We start from the raw sequence: 21,989 nt of genomic DNA, 5'->3' as shown, positions 1-21,989 counted from the left end.
AAGTGTGTTATAAAGAGAGAGAATGGATCTGTGGCCTTTGAGAGTGCTCCCGCTGTATCCCAGTAAGTACAACAATGTGTCTGGAAACTTAAAAGGCGCCCCACCATGCACTGAGCTGGCCAGTCCCTGACAGTAAACTTCTGATCAATAGTGTCCTGTATTTAGTGACAAAGTATTTCTTAGACGTGTTCATGTCCTAACCTCAAGGCTGAGAGGACATTTGAGAACATGTTCACTAGGTAAGAAAAACCTCTGACACCCCTAGTGAATTTCTATTTTATATAAAACATAACAACCTGCAGCTACAAGGCATCACTCGTGCCTTTACAAAGTAGGGATATTATCATTGCTGTTACATTTTGCCAAATAGAGACATCATCTCTTGCAGCAAAATCGAGTGAGAAAACCATGAGATCCCTCTCAAGCAGTGAGCCACATAGAGAAACGAAAGCTCTGAGAGGCAAGAGATTCCAAGGAATTCATCTGTCAAGCTGGCCTTCTCTGAATTCATCTGTTGAATATTTTTTTGTTTATTTTTATTTTTTTAAAGTTCATTGGCTTTTAGTATATTTTCAAAATCGTGCACCATCACCACTAATTTTAGAACATTTTCATCACCCCAAAAAGAAACCCCAAACCCTTAGTAGTCACGCCTCATCTCCCACAGCCTCCAGGCCCTGGCAAACACTAAACTATATTCTCTCTATATAAATTTGTCCATTTTAGACATTGCATTTCAATGCAATCAGACAACATGTGGTCTTTTGCAACTGGCTTCTTTCACTTAGCATAATGTTTTCAAGGTTCATCCATGTTGTGGCATGTGTCAGTATTTCATTTCTTTTTAGAGTTTAATAATGTTCCATTGTATGGATAGACCACATTTTATTTCCCATTCATCAGTTGATAGACATTTGGGTTGTTTCCACTTTTTGGCTATTACAAATAATGTTGCTATGAACATTGGTGTACAAGTTTTTGTGTGTATGTATGTTTTCATTTCTCTTGGGCAAATACCTAGGAGTGGCATTTCTGGGTCATATGGTCACTCTATGTTTAATTTTGTGAGGTACTGCCAAACTGTTTTCCAAAGCAGGTGCACCATTTATGTTCCCACCAACAATTTAAATTTCTACCAGTTTCTCTACATCCTCACCAACACTTGTTGTTGTCCATCTTTTTATTGTAGCCTTCCTAGTGATTGTAAACTGGAATCTCATTGTGGTTTTGACTTGCATATCCCTAATGAATAATAATGTTGAGTATTTTTTCATGTGCCTATTAGCCATTTGCGTATCTTCTTTGGAGAAATGTCTATTCAAATCATTAGTCCATTTTTAAAATTGATTTATTTTGCTCCTTATTGTTGTGTTATAAGAGTTATTTCTATATTCCAGATACAAGTCCCTTATCATATATATGACTTGCAAATATTTTCTACCATTCTGCAGGTTATCTTTTCACTTTCTTGATAGGGCCTGTTGAATCACAAAAGCTTCAAATCTTGATTAAGTCCAATTTACCTATTTTTCCATTGGTTGCTTGTGTCTTTGGTGTCATATCTAAGAAACCACTGCCTAATTCAAGGTTACAAAGATCTAAGTCTATGTTTCTTTCTAAGATTGTCTAGTTTCAGCTCTTATATTTAAATCTTGGATGCGTTTTGAGTTGATTTTTGCACATGGTGTGAGTAAAGGTCCAACCTCATTCTTTTGCACATGCATATCATTGTCTCAGTGCCATCTGTTGAAAAGACTCTTCTTTCTCTATTGAATTGTCTTGGGAACCTTGTCAAAACTCAATTGACCATAAGTATAAGTGTTCATATCTGTATTCTTTATTCTACTCCGTATGTCTATCCTTAAACCAGTAACACACTGAGCTGATTACTGTATCTTTATCATAAATTACAAAATCAGAAAGTGTGAATGCACCAACGTTGTTCTTTTTCAAGGTTTATTTGGCTATTCTGGGTCCCTTGCATTTCTTTATGAATTTTGGGACCAGCTTATCAATTTCTGCAAAGAAGCCAGCTATGATTTTTCATAAGGATTGCACTGAATCTGTATGTCAATTAGGATAGTATTGCCATCTTAACAATACTAAGTGTGATCCGTGAACACAGGATGTCTTTCCATTTATTTAAGCCTCCTTTAATTTCTTCCAAATTTTGTAGTTTTCAGTCTTGCACTTGTTTTATTAAGTTGATTCCTATTTTATTCTTTCTGATACTATTATAAATGGAATTATTTAACTTCGTTTTCATATTGTTTGTTGCTAGTATAAAGAAATACAATTCATTTTTGTATATTGATCTTGTATCTTGAAACCGTGAGGAACTTGCTTATTAGTTCTAATAAGCTGTGCGTTTGTGTGTGTGTGTGTGTGTGTGTGTGTGAATTCCTTAGGATTTTCTATACACAAAACGGTGTCATCTGCAAATAGTTTTACCTCTTCTTTTCCAATCTGGATGCATTTATTTCTTTTTCTTTCCCAAACGCTTCTTAAACATTAGCTTCTTAAACATTTTTAACTCAAGTTCTAATTGGTCCGCTGTGCCAGATGGTCTTACAAGGTAATCCCTTCTTCTAGTGCTACCCTCTGACAAGTTGGTCCCCAAAGACCCCAGCATTTGTTCGCTTAAAGGCAAATACACTTCGAGGTCAGGAGGATCTTAACACCACCCTCCCCATCTGAGGTCCCAACCCCACTCCTTACCCCAAGTCCAGAACACTGGACTTCCTGACCCAATTGGTCACCAATCTTATATTTCCTGCTTTTCACAATAGCCCGGAATAAAGAAGTAAAAAGATACTGGTGTGAAATTGCAAGTCCAGGAGAAAAAACAAGCCACCCACTGCCCAGGGTAGCAGTGGGTTCAGGGTGGCAGAAGTACGTGTAGGAGGTGAGGGGGTTGCCTGATGGCTGAGTTCCCTATCATCTCCCATCATGGAGACCACACTCTACCCCACTGAAGCCACCCCAAAGAGTGGAGAGATACAAACTGATAGGTACCTTACACACAAACATACGCCATCACCTAGGGGTCGACCACTTATGCCAGCACAGCCCAAACCTCAGGAGGCAGCCCTGGCCCTGGCTGGTGGGTCACGCCGTGGATGGCTGGGAGCAGCTCCTCTGGCTGGAGCTGCGATGGCTCAGGACAAAGGAAGACGAGTTGCTCTTTTTGCTGGTACTTGTCTCTCCCAGGCGGTTGCCCTTTAGGTAGCTGGCGGAGCAGCACAGGAAACGCTGCACGAGTTCGTGGAAGAGGTGACCCGTGAACAGCATATAGATCCAGGGGTTGCAGCAGCTGTTGAGGCTGGCCAGGAGCATGACAATGATGAAGGCCGAGGCTGAGGGGACGGGGGCAGGAGAAAGGAGAAAAGGGCATTAATTAACACTGGAGACACTCCCAGACCTATCTGACTTAAACACCATTTCGTGAGTGACAGGCTTGTCCAAGTACTACATCCTGAATCACAAGATGAGGTACTAAAGAGGCAAAGTTTGTCTTCCTTCTTCCTCCTTGTGCTGGACATGCCCTCAGGCTGTCCTCCAAACCCTCCCCACCAGGCTCAGCCCAGGCTTGGAACTGTCCCTGCCTTTCTCTCACCAGCAGCTTTCCCACTGCCTACCTCCCTCAGCAGAAGCTGTATCTATCACAGTCACCTTTTCATGCATCACTCACACAACCAGTGTTGAGTGCCTACAACTTCGTGCGTCTACAAGCACAGCACACAGAAGCTGCAACACCCAGTTTTCATGCTAGCCTCGCCAGCGCCTAGTTACTTGAAGTCCCTAAGAAGCTTCGGTTTCCTAATCTTTAAGTGGGCATAAGGAGAGTGCCCAAACCTCTGAGGACTGCTACTAGGATTAAAGAGTGCCTCATACACAGTGGGTGCCCAATAAATGATGGCTGCTATCATGACTATGTGCCTGGCAAATCAATCAAATAAAATGAGAAACACCATGATGTGGACATCTTGTGAGTTAAGTAGGCACAGGAAGGGGGTGCCGCTCTGAGAGTCATAGCCGGCCCCACAAACGGGGCACGTGAGCTGATTCCCGAAGATGCCTATGGTTTTTCCAGGCAGAGCAGGGAAGAAATGTGCTCCAGGCAGAAGGAATGGCACCAGCAAAGGCATGGCAGCAAGAAAGTGTATGACATCTTTACGGCTGATCAACTGAAAGCATCTCCATGAAGCTGTGCCTAAGAGCACTACTTCAGCATGACAATAAGACTCATGCAGGAAAAAGAAAGTGACATGAAAATTATCTGAAGCACTCCGTAAAGGCTACTATACTGAGGACTCATGGAGTTGCAGTCGAAATTAATGATCAGAAATCAGCTTCAAAACATTGCCTGTCACAAACCAAAACTTCAAGGAGGAAGAAAAAATTCCTAATTCTAGGTACTTCCAAGCACGGGGATAAAAATCTGGCTTCTTTCAATGGCCTTCAATCTGAACAATCAGACATCTCCTGATGACAGACAAGGCCAGGCAACGTCTCCAGAAACCCACAAGGAAAACAGCTAGGAATTCTGTTGAGCCACCTCCTTGTGTGTGAAGGCAACTGCAAGAAGGTGGGGAAAATCCACTAGTCTTCTTTCTGTCTGCTCTGCAAAATTTTTCGACAAATAATTCTAGAGTTCAAGAGCTAAATCCAGGGAAGGACTCTTCACTGGGGATGCTAGAGAGGTGCAAAATCTAGATGTGGCCGCTGATGAAGAGAACAGAGATGTTTATCAGCAAAGTCTTCAAGCACCAAGGAAAGAAAGGTGGTTGGTTGTTGGTAAGTCTACATGAGTGGCTGTCAAAGTGGGTCCCCCCAGAGCGACACATCGCATGGGAACTTGCTGGAAATGCACATTCTCAGGCCCCACCCCAGAACTACCCTCTGGAGGTAGGGCTCAGGAATGTTGTAATTCTAATGCACCCTCAAGGTTAAGAACCACTGGTCTAATTAATTGGTGCACCTGTTGGAACAAAAGCAAGCTACGACAGACAGAAAACAAAATTCTTGCAAAAGAGAGTTTTTAGAAAGCAAAGAATGGAAATTTAACTCTTAGTACTAAAATAATAAAGAATAGAAAAGAGGAAAAGTGAAAGAAAAATGACCAATATTACTAAATTCATTGCTTTTAACAAAAAATAGTTTGTTAAGAAATTTGCTTTGATTTGGATGGATAAGAAGATGAATTTAAGTTTAGAAACTCTGGTGCAATATTTCACCAACAATATTAAAATTCACACACAAGATTAAAAACAGAATGTCTTAGAAATGATGAAAGAGGCAAAAATCAACATGCAACATGCAAAAGTCAACATTTGCAAACTGCCAACCACAAAGGGAAGGACATAGGTGTATAAAGCTTTGCAATGAGATAGAAGGAAACATCAGCAATGAAGTTAACAGAAAGACACCGTGTTTTGCCTACTTGGACACAGTTGTTTGGCACAATCTTATCTATTCATGTAAACCATTGGTCTCATTCTTTACTCTTTGGATCTTTCAAATTTTTTATGCTTTTTTTTTTTAAAAAACTACAGAAACATCAACAACAAAGAAGAAAAGAGTTAATGAATTCCTAAGTAGCCACCAATCCTTCTGCCTCCAAGAGGCCGGTGTGGGTGGGAGAAGTCTAACCAGCAACTCTGATCCCACCTGGCGGCCACAGACATGAGTGACCTCGAGTGGGTCCTCAGGGGATGAAGGGCCCTCTCTAAGCTGAACCTGCTCATGTCAAGTCACCAACACTAAGGGCACATTTGGCTGTTCTTAATTTGTCAATATCCTAGTCATCCCAAGTCATTAAGTTTCCAGGAACAGCACTTCAAAGCTCTACCATCGGGGGAGATCTATTTAGGAACACAAAGCAGGGACTATGGAGCATATTTCAAAGGGGTGAGGCAGCAGGAATAAAGGCCCATGGTTGAGAACAGCCAAGATCATTCAGGGGCTTCCCAGGAGGCAAGAAGGGAAAGGGGGAGTTTCAGAAGAGAAGAGGTTGGAAAGATGGTTTGGAACCAGACAGGAGGATCTTAAATCCAGGTAGAGTCTGCCCACTTGACTGCATGGGCAATAGGGAGCCATTGATGGTTACTGAGCAGGTGAGTGACTACAGATTCCACTTCAACCTGCTTTCTGCACTGCACTTATTCTATCTTGTTTAGGCCATAGCATTCCCCTTTCTTGTGACAAGAAAGGCTTCGCAGGATTACAGAGGACTTGGAACAGAACAAAGCATGGAAAACATTGTCCTTATATTTCACATTTTCCATGTGAGGATGTGACAATGTGGACCATCATAATCACTGCTCCAGCCTGCCCAGAAGAGTACAGTTTTCAAAGTAGCTGTACCCTCATTTTATAGATAAGGAAAGTGAAACTTAGAGAAGGAGAGTCACTTCCCCAAGGGCACACACCAAGTCACCCTGTGTTCACACATTAATGAAGACTGATTACTTTTAAAAACAGGTTAGCATCCTCACAGGCCAGGTTGGTTCCAGTTAGTGAATCCTGTCTGTCCCAAAGCCAAGATAGAAGGTGGTTAGGCAGTTTGCCTAATGTTATAATTTGAGGGACAGAGAGCAACCTCCCCGTTCCCAAAACAAATGTGGTCCACCACTGAGAGTAAGCACTGCCCATTCCCCATTTTTGATGCTGTGGATGCTGTAGTCCCCCCTGAGCACCCATTCCTCCAGCTGCCCAAGAGCTGCCTGCCAAATGCTCACAGCTGAGCTCCTCTCTGGGCATTGCCTTTGGCCAAAAGGAGCTGCCACACCCAATGACTGCTTAGTGCACATGTGCAAAGGCCAGGACCCAAGCCTTCATCTGGGCTTCTCTGAGGGGCCATGGCCGCTCCCAAGCTCCCGGGGAGACTGGCTTCCCTCCCCATTTCCACATAATGCAACCACAATGAGGTCAGCGCAGAGAGGAGGACCTACAAGTCCTCATGGGCCTGACCGTTCTCCGGGGTCCCTCAGGAAAGGAAGCTGTTCACAGTGGGAGCCCCTGGCCCACAGAAACATTGGCTGAGAGGCAGGGAGGAGAACCCAGGAACTCAGGATCTGCACGCAAAGCCCTGGGGCCTGGATCCCCCCTCACCTAATCACTCTCTGAACTACATCTACTGCCTGAGCCTCAGTTTCCTTATCTGTAGCATGGAGGCAGTAATCATAAGGCTATTGAGAAAATGAAAAAAGAAATTAAAGATAGTGTAAAAGGGCTTTGTGACTGGCAAAGTGTTTTTTCAAGTAATTGTTATTAATATTAGCATTAATGCTTGTGAGCTATGACCAACCAAAGCAATTAAGCAATTCTTTACAATCCAGGTCTGGAGACTCCCAATCTCAGAACAATTAGAGAAATCATCCTCAACCCATTTTCCCTACACTGCTCAAAAGCAAAAAAAAAAATCAAATCCCAGAGCCCTCGGATTGAATTACTTGACAGGAAAGGAACGAAAGGAACTCTAACAGTCAATTTTGGAAAAACTTACTCTGTCAGTGACCTAGAAATCCAAAAGGGAAGGTTGCTGCAACAGTGGGCAGGCGCAGGATCTCAGGGTCTTCGATGGAAGAGCCAGTTCTAATCATGTCTATCCCACTTGCCTGCCATAAAAATCACATCTAGCCCCACGATCGAGCCCTGAGTATGCCAGGACTGCAAACTTCCTCTCTCCCGTCCTTGCCAGGAAGGGAGAATTAAGAGGAGGTGCTGTGCACCCGGACTCCCCAGGGGCTGCTGGTCTCATGCTTATGGCATTTCTTGGAGGAGGAAGAGGTCAGACATCCATCCTTTCATTCTGCCTCCACTCCATGCCATGCACTGAGTAGGTGCTGGGATCTAAGGGCAGTCCCTGCCCTCAAGTGATTTCCAGACTCAGGATGAGAGAGACTGAAAAGACCAGCAGGATATTAAACAGGGGGTAAAGCATGTGGGGAAGGGGCTGCTGGGCACAAGGCTGAGGACTAGGGGTGGTTTTCAAGTGCAGTCTCTTATGTGCCAAGCGGGGTACATGAGCAGAAACAGCCACACACCAAACGCCAATATCCCCTGCTGGGCAATTCTGCCCCTGGGAGAATCAACTCTGCATTTCTACGTGGCACCATGATTCATGGAGGGGTGGGAGGCAGAGGTCTACGTTCCATCCTTCCCAGCCTGGCTTTCCTCAAGCCCCAAGAACTCCCCTGTCCGGATTTCCCGGCACTCTCTCCACCCCAGCAGTGAAACCCCAAATTAGCCCAGAACAGCTGACAGGCAGCTGGCCATGGCCTCTCTGGGCTTGCTATTCCTGAGGCTACTGGCACGTTTCACATGATTCAAAGACACATGGCCAATATTGGCTGGGTCAAAGCAAGCCCGCCAACTTTACAAAAGGCCCTCACTTGAGAAACCAACATTTGCTACGGGGCCTCCCCAGAGTACCAGGAATTCAGACATAAGTCTCTTATTCCTACAGGACTGTGCAGGCATCTGGGAACAAAACTATGGAAGGCCCTTCTTTAAGAAAATGATTTTTGAATGTATGCTTATAGAAGGATTGAGTCTCAATATATACTAAAGGGTGCCTTCTTAGAAAAGATTTTTCTAAAAATCACAGATGTGTGATCAGCCCATGTAGCGCAAGGTCTGGGTGAAGAGCCAAACGGACGGGCTACAGAATTGAAAATGGGTTTCTCCGACAGCACTGCTCCAATCTGGTAGGTGTGCTGGACTCACTGGGCTGGGCCTGAGAATAACCACATTCTGGAAGACAAGCCAGGGCCTTTCTGCAAACGACCAGCCCTTCACTACCCTTCAAGGAATGACAAAGCCTTCCAGCCAATCTGGGCCACATGTGTAAAGGCAAACAGTGAGTGTTGGTAAAAGATAATATATTAAAGCTTTGCTGCTCAAAGTGTAGCCAGTGGCTGGCTACAGGGCATCTGATAGGCATCACTTGTTTCCTCGTCAAAACTGCAAACTCTTGGGGCCCCACTCCAGACCTACTGAATCAGAATCTGCATTTTAACAAAATGCACATTAAAGTTTGAGCAGCTTCCTTCCAACTGGCTCAAATCTTATTGATAGGAAAGAAGAAATGAATAAAGTAACCGTCCGTCATTCTTGATCTCAGCGTGGAATGTGCATCTGCTTCTTTGCATAATAAGCTCCTATTCATCCCTCAAAAACCCTTTTCAAATGATACTTCCTCTCTGAAACCCTCCTGATTTCTTCCCAGGGAGACAGATCAACTAATGCCTTCTCAGGGCATTTGCAGTACTTGGTAAATAAATACCTCTATAACAGCATCATCCCATCATACTGTCATTATTTTTTGATACTCTTTGGCCGGGGACTGTGTCTTATTGGTGGCGCTGTCCTTAGGCTGCTAACAGCTACTAGAAAATAGGAAGAGTTCAATAAGGAACTGAATTGAACTGAAGCATAAAATTAGAGGTAAGAGGTCCTGATAAATCAGCCACTGCTGCCAGTATGTTGGAAGGGCTACAAATAATTTCCCTGCTCAACCACAGGATATGGCCTCCCAATAAGGTGACTGGACTCAAATGCAATTCCCTCTGGGAAAATTAAGTTCGTACTCAGATATGGTCAGGTGGAGAGAAAGGGAGAGAAACAGAATGTGCAAGAGTGCTGTTGGGATGGGAGATATGGGCTGGAAGGGCAGAGGCCCATAGTCTCGAAGCATCTGGCTAAAGGGCAGGAAGCCTTAGCTCCCGGCTGAGCACAAAAGGAGACACTGGCAGAGGCTGCCCCTCAGTGCAGGAATCAGGAGTAAGGATTTGAGCCTTGGGGCTGGGACACAGGAGACCACCTGGTTACACCTCCCTCCCACCCATACCTTAGGCAAGACCCAGTCTAGGGTACCTCTAAACGAGAGCTAGAACCTTTCACCTGGCCTCCTGTCTCCTCCAGGTGAGACAGTTGTTTCTCTTTCCTTTTAATACTCTTGTTCCTAGCATCCTTAGACTTGCCACTTTGCGCCAACTGAAACTGCAGCCCATTTGCTAAAATGCTAGACCTGTGCCCAAAATAACTCCCACTCCATCAGCTACGCTGACTTGCACCAGCAGGATGTTCCACCCTCTCTACAACCTAAGCCCTATTCTGAACTTCAGAAACCTGAGATTCTGAATCCCAGAAACCTGAGTTGTGGGCAGGCTCAGCCCCACACCTGAAGTGTATGGGGCTGCCGCTCCACCTGACACTAACCCAGCAGAAACCGGGGGTGTCCCTCCCAGAGGTCTGCGGGTGTGCCCAGAACTCTGTGACCAACCTTGACCAGACTGTCCCACATTTATGCATGCTAGCATCTGGCCACAGGAGGGCAAGGGCTTGGGAGGGCCCCTTGCCAACTCTCTTCACTTGGGGGTTGACAGATGAAAGCAGAGGTTGTGTGGACAGGAGCCTGCAGAGGCATCAGTAACTGTTTTTTTTGAATGAATGAGTTAGCATTCAGAGGAAGAAGCCCCTCCAAAGTGGGAAAACAGGGATGGCTTCCTGAAAGGGGCACTGGATGAGGCTGCCATGCTCAGTCGTTCAGGCTGTGCGCTGCACAGTTCCTAGGAACACCCTGCTCATAGACCATGAGGTAAAAGGCATCCCCTGGAGTTGTGCCACAAAGTAGCCCACACACTGGACTTGGGCTTCAAAGGATGGGAATCCATGGAAGAAACTGGGGTGGGTGTTCCCATGGCACGAACAGTATTAGCATAGGTGCAAAGGCAGCAAGACCACAGGAACTTGTGGAAAGTGGTAAGTCATGAGGCCTGGCTGGGGGTACACAAGGCAGGCTGGCCAGAGACCAGGGCAGTGCTAACAAGAGAGTGTTCATTTGTTGGATATTAGTTTAAAAAGCAGAACAGTGGGTCTAAGCCAGCAGGTCCTAACCAGGGATGACTTTGCCCCTTAGTGAAGTTTTGGCAATGTCTGGAGACAGTTTTGGTGGCCACAGCTGGCAGGGAGGTTGCTAGTGGCAAGTAGCACGTAGAGGACAGGAATGCTGCTAAATATCCTACCATGCACAGAACAGCTCCTCCCCGACACACATACACACACGCCAAAGATTATCCAGCCTGAAAAGTCATTAGTGCCAAAGTTGAAAAATCATCCTCTAAACCAAGAAGGTGATAATGGAAAGGGAAAGCAGCTGCCCACAGGAGGCATGTGGTGCAGCTAAGATGATGGAATTGGTGGACACAGGGAGGATGCCAGGGGCGTGGCACTGAACCCAGAGTGCTGGGAGGGCAGTGCCATCAGCAGATGTGTACCTAGGTGTGTGTGTGTGTAGGTGTTGCAGGAAGAGCCCAAGATGTCAGGACCTTGGGGCCAGATAGCGGGGGAGGGCTCGACTTCCATGGATCCGGGGCAGGGCCAGCGATCTAACAAGCACCCAGGAGATCCCCAAGGTGAAGGTGTAGATCGTCGGGAAAACTGCTAGCCTAGGGCGGCAGGGAGTTGGGGTAGTCATGCAGTGTGTCAGTCTCCAGAGTGAGATGACTGGGTTCCAATCCCAGCTCCATCACTTACTCAGCGGTGATCGTGGGCAGGTCACACCTCTCTAAGCCTCGGTTTCTTCATCTGTAGAAAAGCCATGATGGGTCCCTGCCTTGCTGCACTAGGGTGAGGAGCAGAAATGGCCCGGGCACAGGCCTTACTCCCAGTGGGCACTCAGTCAGTGGTGGCTGCTGTTACCAACTAATCCCACTCCTCCCTTCACCAAAGCTGAGGCCCAGAGAGGGCATCGAGTTCCATCATGAACTGTTATCCCTATTGCTCAGATGGGAATGGCAGAGGTCCAGAGGGCATCAAGAGACATTGCCCCAAATGCCACAGATGGCAACAAGACCAGGTCCCGGAAGGGGACTGGCTACTTCCCAGTACTGTCTCCCGGGGCTGGGGGCTCTGGCAGGTGGGGTCTGGTGTATACGGTCTGGCTTCAGCCCCTGGGAGGGAGCCCGGTGGGGTTGTCTTTGCTTCCAGAAGTTGTCAGGGCAAGGTGGTAAGGTCAGCAGGTAGGCCAGTGCCTCAGATCACACTCAGACATGCCAGCCCCGGGCCACAGACCTGATCCAGCCTCCACAGACAGCGTGATGCAGCCAGGGCACCTGCTAATCTCCTCCTGATCCGAGGCCCTCCACAACCCCTCTTCCCCTCCTCACCCCTCCCGAAACCCACACAGTCATCAAATGGAAACATGATGTAACAGGGCCTCACCTAAGAGGCTGGTTTGGAGTTTGTTTTTCTTTGAGTTTTTTGGTTTTTGTTTTTTGTCTTTTTAGCTGTTATTTATCAAACCTTTGGAGGGAAAAGAAGTGAAATCACCTCAGGGCAGAAACCCAAAGGGAAAACATTAACATTAGCTAAGAACATAAAAGAACACACAATTACCGAATCCTATAAGAGTCTGAAGTTAACTATCCATCTCACTGTGATTTATACCCAGAAGGGCCGAGCTCGTGCACTGTTCACGGCCCAGAGTAAATATCCTGTCCCAGTTCCTCCTGCCGGCCCACCATGCTCTCCACATCGCTGGGTCACCTCAAGAACAAGCCCTTCCAAGGGGCCTGGTCCCCCACACCTCAGGCACAGCATTCACAGAAGGAAAGGTGGATGGGACATGCCAGATGGTCCTCAGTCACACGGAAACAGGGAGGGGCTGGGAAGCTCATTCTGCAGATGGGGAAACGGTTCAAACCAGGCTTCCTGTGCCTGTCAGCCTTCCTCCTGGTCCAGTGCTCCTAACAGATGTTTGGTCGCCCCCAGCGATGGGGCACCCCTTTCTTTCCCAGATTGCCAGTTCCGTTTTGGAGGGCTACTTAGAAAGTCCCTATTCCTCCGGAGTCCAGCTCTTCATGCCCATCCCTGCCCCGTCTCACTCACCTCCCTGCTCCCATTTTCCACGTATTTGGCAAGGACCAGTTGAGCCATCAGTGACTGTGCAGCCTTGTACCAGGCATCCCCTGGAGTAAAAGGCATCCCCTGGGGTTGTGCCACAAAACAGCCACACATTGGGTTTGGGCTTAACAAGTAAGGAACAGGACGAGCAGTGTCCCTGCTGTGATAGGGCTCACAGTCCACCTCTCCAGCCTTAACAAGCTTCTCTCCCACCTCCCAGCCTCCCTGTGCCTGCTGTCCACTCCCATTCCCTCCACCCAGGCTCAAGACAAGAATCCCCACCTTGTCCATCAGGAAGGGGCCATGCGTCACACCATTTAATCCTCACAACCCCACGCAGTGAGCCATGCTATCCTTATTACATGGAGGAGGAGGCAGAGGCTCAGAGCAGGTAAAACAACTGGCTTAAGGACCCCGGACTGGGCATTTTTACCAGGGAGATGCTGGAAGGAGAAGACTAGTGACAGAGACCCCATATCCTGTGCACCACACTCAGCCAACATCAACCAACCCTAGAAATACAAACAGCCCACTCTACCAAACTCCCTCCTCATCCTCATCTCCTCCCTCAGAACTGCCCCAGGGTCAGAGCCCCTGCAACCAGCAGCATAGCAAACGCCACTGGGTTCAAGGGAAAAGGCTGGTGCCAAATCTTTGGCTTTGGAATTTAATTCCGGAAGATATATAAAGGGCTCATCAAACCCTGCGTGGGGCATCCAGTCTGACCAGCCTCATCAAGTCAGCACCCGACAGCATCCGGCTGCTTTGAAAAATGGATCTTATTAAATTACTCAGATGCTCCCATTGGCTCTTTCTTCTGAATCACAGAAATATTTAAGCTCAAAGTTTTCCTCTTTGGTACTTATGAAAAGTAACCACGTGTAGAGCTTGTCTATACACAGGGAGACTTTATTATTATTAATAGTATTATTACTACTATTATTGTAATATTTTTATTTTCCTTTTCTTCTCCCTACTGCCTGCTTTATCCCAGTTTCCTCATATCTTTTTTATCTTGTTGAGTTACCTAAATTTGTGTCCACTACTGCACATTACTTTTGGAACAAGGTGAGCTCTAAACCCATAAAGTCAGCCCTTGGTATTTGTGAAGGTGTGTGAAGGAATGAAGTCGCTCAAGGGAGAGATGGAAAAGAGAGAGCAAACGCTGAAGGAGAGAGGGACTTTTGGTCCCCAGGCCCCCACATCTGCAGCCACCAGGACCGTGATATCCCACCCCCTCTGGCAGCCTTGATGGGGGCCATTGACTAAGCTTCCCTACCTCCCTGGGGTTTTCATGATGAAGCAGGAACAGACCCATGTGTGCCCCACCTCTCCTGCCTCCCTGTGAGCCTGCTCCAGCCGCAAGCATGACGTCACACTGTTAGCCACAGGCTCGGGTACTGGCTCCTCAGGTGATGAGTGGAGTAAGGGCCCCAGTCTAGATATTTCTGCTTCTAAATTCTGTCCTCTTGGAGAGGAAAGTGAGGCTGTGCATTAATTCTACTTTTCCGATAACAACCTCTCGAGGTAGCTCGAGTGTGGTTCTCTTTTATTCCTTCCTTAACGCTTGCTGGTGGCCTCTCGATTGAGAGGTATCTCGAAAGTGATGTAGACACGACTTCCATCTCCTACTTGCAATTATCCAAATTAAGGCCAAGTGGACACACAGCTGGTGTTCTAACTGAGCTCACAGCCACTCTGACCCCTGCATCCCTGAGGCCTGGGCATGAAGTGGCCAGGCTGGTGGTGGCCAGAGTCCACGTCGTCACCTCGGTGTATGATGAGGTGCTCACATCTGGACTGGGCTCCTGCTCCTGGCTGTGTGCTTGGGGTAGCGGGGAGGTCCCGGCTGCAGCAGCGTCATGAATCCCTGCCAGTCTGTGTTTGGATTCTTCTCAGCACCCGGGACAAAATGCCAAGGAGGACCAAGAGAAGCCCCGGGGTTTTCATGCAACACCCAGCCTTCCCCTTGAATTCCTAAAGGAGCAAAGGGAAGTAGGACCTGAAATACTTAAAGTCCTCTTCTTTCCCTGCCCCTTGGGCTTGAGCAGGAGCCCATCTCTACTGAAGGTCTCATCCCCAGGAAAATCCTCAGAGGACCACAAACACTCAAAAGACCTATAACCTCTCTGGCCACACTCTGGCCAGGATCTGTGTGCGTCTGTTTTTTTCTCTCTCTTTTGTTTCTAAGACAAAGAAATCAATTGTTGACATGCTTTTAAAGTGTAGAAAAGATCTAAACTTCGCTTCATGGTACACGTGACGTGGGTGTTGCCCACACACTCTCCTTCTTTAGGGAGGACACACAGTGAGAAGAGGAGTACAGGTGACGGGCTGAACAGCAGGAAGCCATACAGGAGGGAACTGGGAGGAGAGGGAAGGAGAAAATTCACCAGAGACTCGAGACATGAATGGGAGAGGCGAGGGGACCCCAAGGAGAGAGGAGCGGAATGTCCGTTGAATCAATTAACTGAATGCTGAAATGTCCTCATTTTAAAATCTAGACACTAAGGCTCAAGGGGAATAAAGGGATCTCTCATCTAACATCCCAAAGCTAGTAAGGGCTGGAGGACGACTAGACCCCACATCTCTCCAGTATCTACTCCAAGGGGTGCTGGTTTCACTTCCTTGACAGTTGGTGCTCGAGCTCCTCAAGACCTGGATCTGGTTTCTTCAGATCAGCCCAGGAAACAGGTGTGGCCTAAGGCCTTACTTAGAGATTTCTACTACTGGCTTTTGCCTCCAACCCCACTCCCTCATCACGTGCCCTTCATAAGAACCCTGGCACAGGAAACGCCAGTTCTTCCTCTGACTTGCTGTGTGACCTGGTGCAAGTGCATTCCCCTCTCTGGGCTCTAGAACCCTCTCTAGAGGGTTGTGACCAGGGGCCACACGCGTTCAGTAAATATTGAATAACCAGTGTCTTGGCCACTAAAGCAAACACTGAGCTAACTGGGAGGGTTCCGTAAAGCCTGGAGTCTGTGATTTCCAGAAAGGACCAAAGCAAAGTTACCGAACTGAATGAAAGCAGCTGGCACTGAAATTTCAACTTCCCAGGTGCATGTATTTGAAACTATTGGGAGCAGTGGTGAATGCACACAGAAATGGGACATTTGCAACATCTGGACGCAAAAAGGGTGAAAGCAAATCCTTTGGTCTTTCTTTACAAACATTTGAAGTCCCCGGCATCCAGCACGCGTTATGGAATTACCTTCAAACAAAAACTTATAAATCATTCACCACCAGCAATCACCCCTCCTGCTCTTTCCACATGAGCTACTGGAAAGGGGTTGTGGGGTAGGGAGTGACAGGAAGCTGCCTGGTGCTCTGTGCCTTGGGGACAGCCACCCAGCACCAGTCACAAACCCCAGAGCCCTAGGATGCCTCTGTTCCTCCAAGCTTTCTCCCTAGGTCGCCCTCTTCTATGCCCTCCTCCTAGCTTTCTGGCACAGGCCAAGAATGGACAATTGCCCCACCCTCAGCCTTGTCCTCAGCAGTCCTCCAACCTGGAAGGCACATTCCCTGCCTACAGAAATCGCCCAGCCTCCCCCTCAAACTTGAATGTCCCCCTCCAGGCTTTCTCCTCTTTCCCCCAAGTAGTAGAAGTGAAGTCTCAGTTCTGGGCACTCTCCTCCCTAAGCCTGCCCACCGCTTCTTGCAGTACTCACCTCTCTGCATGGAGACTCATGACCTCCACTGGACGAGGGGTTTGGAGATTTGTCTTCACCTCTCCCTTGGAATCCTCTGCTCCCCAGCACCCCCTTCAACTACTAGGGGCTTGGTTGGATAAATCACCCAACCCTGCAAGGCTGTCCTTGTCCAAACCAGACTTCTTGGCTTCAAATGGATTTCTTGAACTTAAAGTGGAAGTTCAGCTTAATGTGAACTTAAACTTGAAGGAATTTGAACCTGGCCAGGGGTTCCAAACTTACCTCTACCATCTCCTCCTAATCACCTCCTCCTAACCACGTGGGAAAGCAGATGGAGTCCCTTGAACCTGTTCCACCACCACAGTAAACCATACAGCCCATATGCAGCCCAAGGACTGTGCTAAAGACTTTAACTGCGTTTTCTCATGGCATGCCCCTATGCCCGGTGACAGTTGGTACTTTTATCCTTATTGCCACCTTACAGATGAGAAAGTGGAGGCTCAGGGAGGTTAATTGCCCTAAGTCATTTGGCCAAGGGATGATGGAGCAGTGACTCTGCCGGATTTCAAACCCTCTTATCCCCCCAGGAAGTCCACAGACCCCTGGACATTCTGAGGCAGCAAGATAAGGGCGTCCCCCAGCCACAAGGCTCCCTCCTCCTGGGTCTCCCAGCCCTGGCTACCTTCCTTGGGCGCGTTGGCATCCCAGACGCTCCACATCTGCACGAAGAAGAAAGGCGTCCAGCACACGATGAAGGCCAGCACGATGATGAAAGTCATCTTGACCGTGCGGATCTTGGCCTTGGAGATGAGCTTGACGCTGCTGACACGTGCCAGGGCCATGCGCCCCCCATCGCCAGCCGCCGCGCCCTCTGGCGCCTCTGCCGCCGCAGCTGCAGCGGTCTTGAGCCGCAAATTCTGCCAGATCTTGAAGCTGATAAGGCCATAGCAGGCAGCAAGTACGATGACCGGCACGATGTAGACAGCTAGCGTGATCCACGTGATGTAGGCCTTGGGTCCCCAGGGCTGGATGAAGACGGCCCAGCAGTCGAAGACGCCGTCAGCCACCTCGCGCAGAGAGAAGATGTGCACCTGCGGCGCGCTGGCCACCAGGCAGCCGAGCCACGTGGCGAGCACTGCCAGGCGGTCCGTGCGGCGGCGCAGCGAGCGCAGCGGCTGGCAGATGGCCAGGCAGCGGTCCAGGGACATGAGTAGCAGCAGGTAGGTGGAGGCGAACATGCCCACCACCTGCAAGTACTTGACCAGGCGGCACAGCAGGTCGGGCCCGTAGAAGCGGAAGGTGATGTCCCACAGCAACTGTGGCAGCACCTGGAACACTGCCACCACCAGGTCGGCGATGCTCAGGTGCTTCATGAAGAAGAAGAGGCGCGAGTGCTTGTGGCGCGTGGTGCGCAGCGCCAGCAGCACACACGCATTCCCGCTCAGCGCCAGAAACAGGATGAGACACAGCACCGCCACCTCCACGCGCGCCAGGGCCTCGTTGCGCCGTGGGGGTCCGGCGGTGCGGTTGCCCTCGGCCCCCGGCTGCGCGGCGCTGGAGTTGACTGCCTCGGTGCTCCAGTTGGCTGCGAGTTCGCCCTCCATGACTCTGGCGGCCGCAGTGCGCCCCGGCCCTTTACGGCTTGGCGCTGCGGGGCCGGATCCGGCGTGTCGGAGGGTGTAGGGGCGCCTGGGGCTCCTCCCGGAGACTCCACGGACGGATCTGCTGGGTCCACCCTGAAACAAACCGGGAGAGCCGTGAGGAGACCGCCGCGTTTCTCTTCCGACGCGGGTAGGGCGTGTTTGTTCCATTCCCAGGAACCCAAGTCATCTGAAACACGGGGCACAACCGCCGGCCTCGGGTTCCTCAGCCGCCACCCCAGAAATCCCCGTTGGAGGTACCTCCTCTGAGCCACTGCAAATGAGCGGGAATCCTCTAGCAGCCACAAGCCCAGAGCCCCCAGCGTGCCAGTTCTTTGGGATGTTCAGCGGCTTCCACTGGGGGAGAAGGGAGGGTCAAAATCAGCCACTTTCCTCCGGGACTGGGAATCTAAAACCAAACCACCTCCCCGAGGGATCTCCAAACTACCTACCCGCCCCACGCTCCGACCCTCAGCATATCCACCTCCCGCGCGACCCCCATACCAGCCCCTCTCCCAGTAAACGTTAATTCAAGTACTTCCTCCGGAAATCCCCAAATAGCCACTTGCCTGGGAAACCCCAGCTCAGGGCCATCCCCGTCTAACCCCACCTTCTGAGACTCTCGGCCGTCACTACCTGAACTTCCACAGCACCTGCTTCGGTGGAAACCCGGTTCCGCAGTCCCTCCTGGGGGAACCCCTACCTCAAAGCCCAGGATGCCCAAGCGCTGTTCCCAGACGCTGGCATAGACACCTCCCGCGGAGCTCCTCCCCAGCCCGGCAGCCTCGAAGGTTCAGGAACCCCCGGCCTGCGCTTTGGACCCAGTTAATCAAGGACTCTGGGTCTCAGTCCCGAGAAGTCACTTTACAATCTCTCGGAACACCCCGCGCTCCTCCAGGAACAAGGAGTGCGAGGCACCCCACCACCTCCACTCGGGTCCCCATGGCTCCACCGGCCCTAGCCATCCCGTCCATCCCTGCTTAGCACCCAGCTACCTGCACCGAGTCCGCAGGTGAACCTAAAGTTGACTCCCCCCAGGGAAGTTGCACGGCGACTGACGGCCCCAGTGACGCGTGCGCTCCCGGCCCGAGTTGGGATGGCCTGCTGGCTGCACCTAATGTGATGCTAGGCTGAGGTCTCTGACTCTGGAGCCTCGGTTGTAATCCCCTCGCCGCAGCCTGGCTGGTCGCTGGATGGGTACAGGAGGTGATCGAGGAGCGCCGCCGAGGCTGCGCGCGCGGACAGCGTCTGGACGCGGCGCTGTGCGCTGGAGCAGAGGCTGCACTATCGCACGGGTCCGCTAGGGGGCGGACGAGGCCAGCCGCGCAGACTCCTGCGGAGCGGGGCTGGTTCGCCCAGCGTTGGTCCCCGAGACTTAACAAATGGGTTTATTTTGCAGTGGTTTAAAACTGCGAAAGGGAGGGAACTCGTAAATAACCCGCCCGTTTCTTCCTTTCTTGGTTTGGAAGCTCCTGACTCTGAGACACATAGGAGGCTTGAATAATAATGTTTTTCCCCGGGTAGATAGTGATGAAGTTACAAAAGCATTTAAACTGATTATTTTCCAAAAATGATGTTAATTTTCAGCCTTCTCTCTCCCCCCACACCTCCAGCTTGATGTAGTGGCTTTAGCAGTGAACTCAAGTAAGTCTTTGCTTTGGAATACTTTTGTTCCTATTCCCGTTAATGAGGAATTAGAAATGGCCTCTATTCTAAGCAGGGCTGGGAGAGGCTTTATTCTTTAGGTAGTTTTAGAGGAAATTCTGAAGCACAACACTCTGTCTTCATTTAAAGTGATTCTGCTTGTCTGCGGCTAAAAGCAGTTTCTTCCTCCTTGTCGTGCTTCAGAATTAAAATCCTAAATCATGCCAAAGGAAGATAAAATGTTAAAGACAGCTTCTCAGCCTCCCTGCCCCTTCTCTATTCTAAAATCATTTTTTTGAAGTAATTTACAGTGGCCACGAATTAAGTCAGAAAAAAAGGCCAGGATTCAAAAATAAACAAGGCTCCTTAAAATGCATTAAACGTGTATTTTCTCCTGACATTTCACTTCTCCCTCTTTTCATTATGTGGAGAGAATTGAGTTAGCCAAGGACCGGGTTTCCTTAATCCACAATTACAGCCCCATGCCAGGATATCCCAGGGGCCGAACTTACAGCACCTGGATCCCAGAGTTCTAGCTGAGTAATCATTCCAGAATGGGGCTGGGAATTTTGGCAGCATTGCCAAGGGGTGGCAGGCAATATTAATCAATATTACTTCATAGTACCTATCTACCTCGAAAATTACAGATTAAAGTTACAGATCACTCAGATGAGAATGAAGTGACCTTGGGCAAGTCCCTTCTCTTTGGGTCTCAGTCTCCTCATATGTAAAATGAGAGGACTGGTCAAGATAGCTAATGTCTGAGGTTCTGTCCCTCTGGTTTTCTGAAATTGTATAAGCTGTGCAATCCAAGAGTTTAATCCTAGCAGGTAAAACACCCCTGCCTCACTCCATGGCTGGATGAAGGGAGACTTTTCCCTATGAGCCCCTGATTGGTAAATGTGGGAAGGAAAACACTGGGCTGTAGAAGCAAGCCTGCTCTTCTTTCTCCTGGAAGACAGCTGCTTTCTAGGGAGCAAGTTTACGGAGCCACTTCGCCAAGGAGAGACTCTTCTACCCTTTGTAGGGAAGCCCGTCTACCTGTGCGGTCCTTGCATAGCTGGTGAGACAGCCTAATTGTGGATTCACCTAACAGGGCTCTTTAGTCTCATGCAAAAGCTAAATTCTCTAATTTAGTCTTAATCTAAAAAACAAGAACAACAACAACAAAAAAAATCATAATAGTGTGATCCCCATTTCCTCTCTTTTGTTTTATTTCTCATTGTGTGCAGAAATCAGGCAGGAAACAGAGAGGTCCCCTTGAAAACTCCTAACAATGAATAAGATATGCTCCTTCACCTTTGAGCTTCAGCCAAGGAGAAAAACACATATTAGGTTGGTGCAAAAGTAATTGTGGTTTTTGCTGTTAAAAATAATGGCAAAAACTGCAATTAGTTTTGCATCAACCTAATATTTGCAGTGTGACAACAATAAATGCTATTACAGAAGTGAGGACTGCTGGGGGCTGAGGTTAATACTTTGAGACCGTTTTACAAAGAGGTGCTGGATTTCAGCGCTCCAGAATGAGTTCTCCAGGAAGCAAAGAAAAAAGGCGTACTTCTCAGAGAGTGGTACAGGGGAATCACTTTGGCGTTTTGGAGGAAGGACTAAAGATGAATTTCTTGGTGCCTAGCACATTGCCAACACTTAATACATATGGTTGGCCCTCTATATCCCTGTATCTCTGGGTTCAGTGGATTCAAACAATCGTGGATTGAAAATATTCAGGGAAAAAAAAAGTCCTCAAAGTTCCAAAAAGCAAAAATTTGAATTTGCCATGTGCCACCACCTACAACACTGAATGCACACAAATGCAGTGATGAGTGACATTGCATTAGGTATTACAAGTAATCTTGAGATGACTTAAAGTATGTGACAGGATATACACAGGTTATATGCAAATACTGCTTCATTTCATATCAGGGATTTGTGTATCTTGAACCAATCCCCCATGGATACCAAGAGATAACTGTACTTATTGATGCTAAAGGATCTTCGAGGTCATGTAAAGTAAAGGAGAATGGGTTTTATTCTGTAACCCAACATTCCCCCAAAATGTGGGATGGAATACTTTCTGATAGTTTTAAATGTGAATTTAATATTGAGTGATACTGAATAACATAGGGAGGAAACTCAGTTCTCAGTT

General features: G+C 48.5%; 1 protein-coding gene across 5 annotated transcripts; it reads right to left on the bottom strand.

The window, feature by feature from the left end:
• Positions 1–540: 540 nt before the first annotated feature.
• OXTR (oxytocin receptor) lies at positions 541–19,580 on the bottom strand. 5 transcript variants are annotated; one of them, XM_023218388.2, is made up of 5 exons: positions 19,390–19,580; positions 19,195–19,307; positions 18,461–18,556; positions 17,242–18,295; positions 2,446–3,356 (listed from the first exon to the last, which is right to left on the bottom strand). In XM_023218388.2, the coding sequence occupies exons 4-5, from the start codon at positions 18,161–18,163 to the stop codon at positions 3,109–3,111; spliced, it is 1,170 nt and encodes a 389-aa protein (XP_023074156.2). In that variant the 5' UTR covers positions 18,164–18,295; positions 18,461–18,556; positions 19,195–19,307; positions 19,390–19,580; the 3' UTR covers positions 2,446–3,108. The 5 variants fall into 5 exon arrangements, with proteins under 5 accessions (XP_023074158.2, XP_023074156.2, XP_023074155.2 ...); XM_023218390.3 differs by lacking the exons at positions 19,195–19,307; positions 19,390–19,580 and adding an exon at positions 18,652–18,689 and having other exon boundaries at positions 541–3,356; XM_023218387.2 differs by having other exon boundaries at positions 19,218–19,580.
• Between the last annotated feature and the right edge of the window lie 2,409 nt (positions 19,581–21,989).

Source organism: Piliocolobus tephrosceles, chromosome 2 (assembly GCF_002776525.5).
Source record: "Piliocolobus tephrosceles isolate RC106 chromosome 2, ASM277652v3, whole genome shotgun sequence".
NCBI classification, from domain to species: Eukaryota; Metazoa; Chordata; class Mammalia; order Primates; family Cercopithecidae; genus Piliocolobus; species Piliocolobus tephrosceles.
Note: the sequence above shows the minus strand (reverse complement) of the source record. Positions and strands in the feature narration are given on the sequence as shown.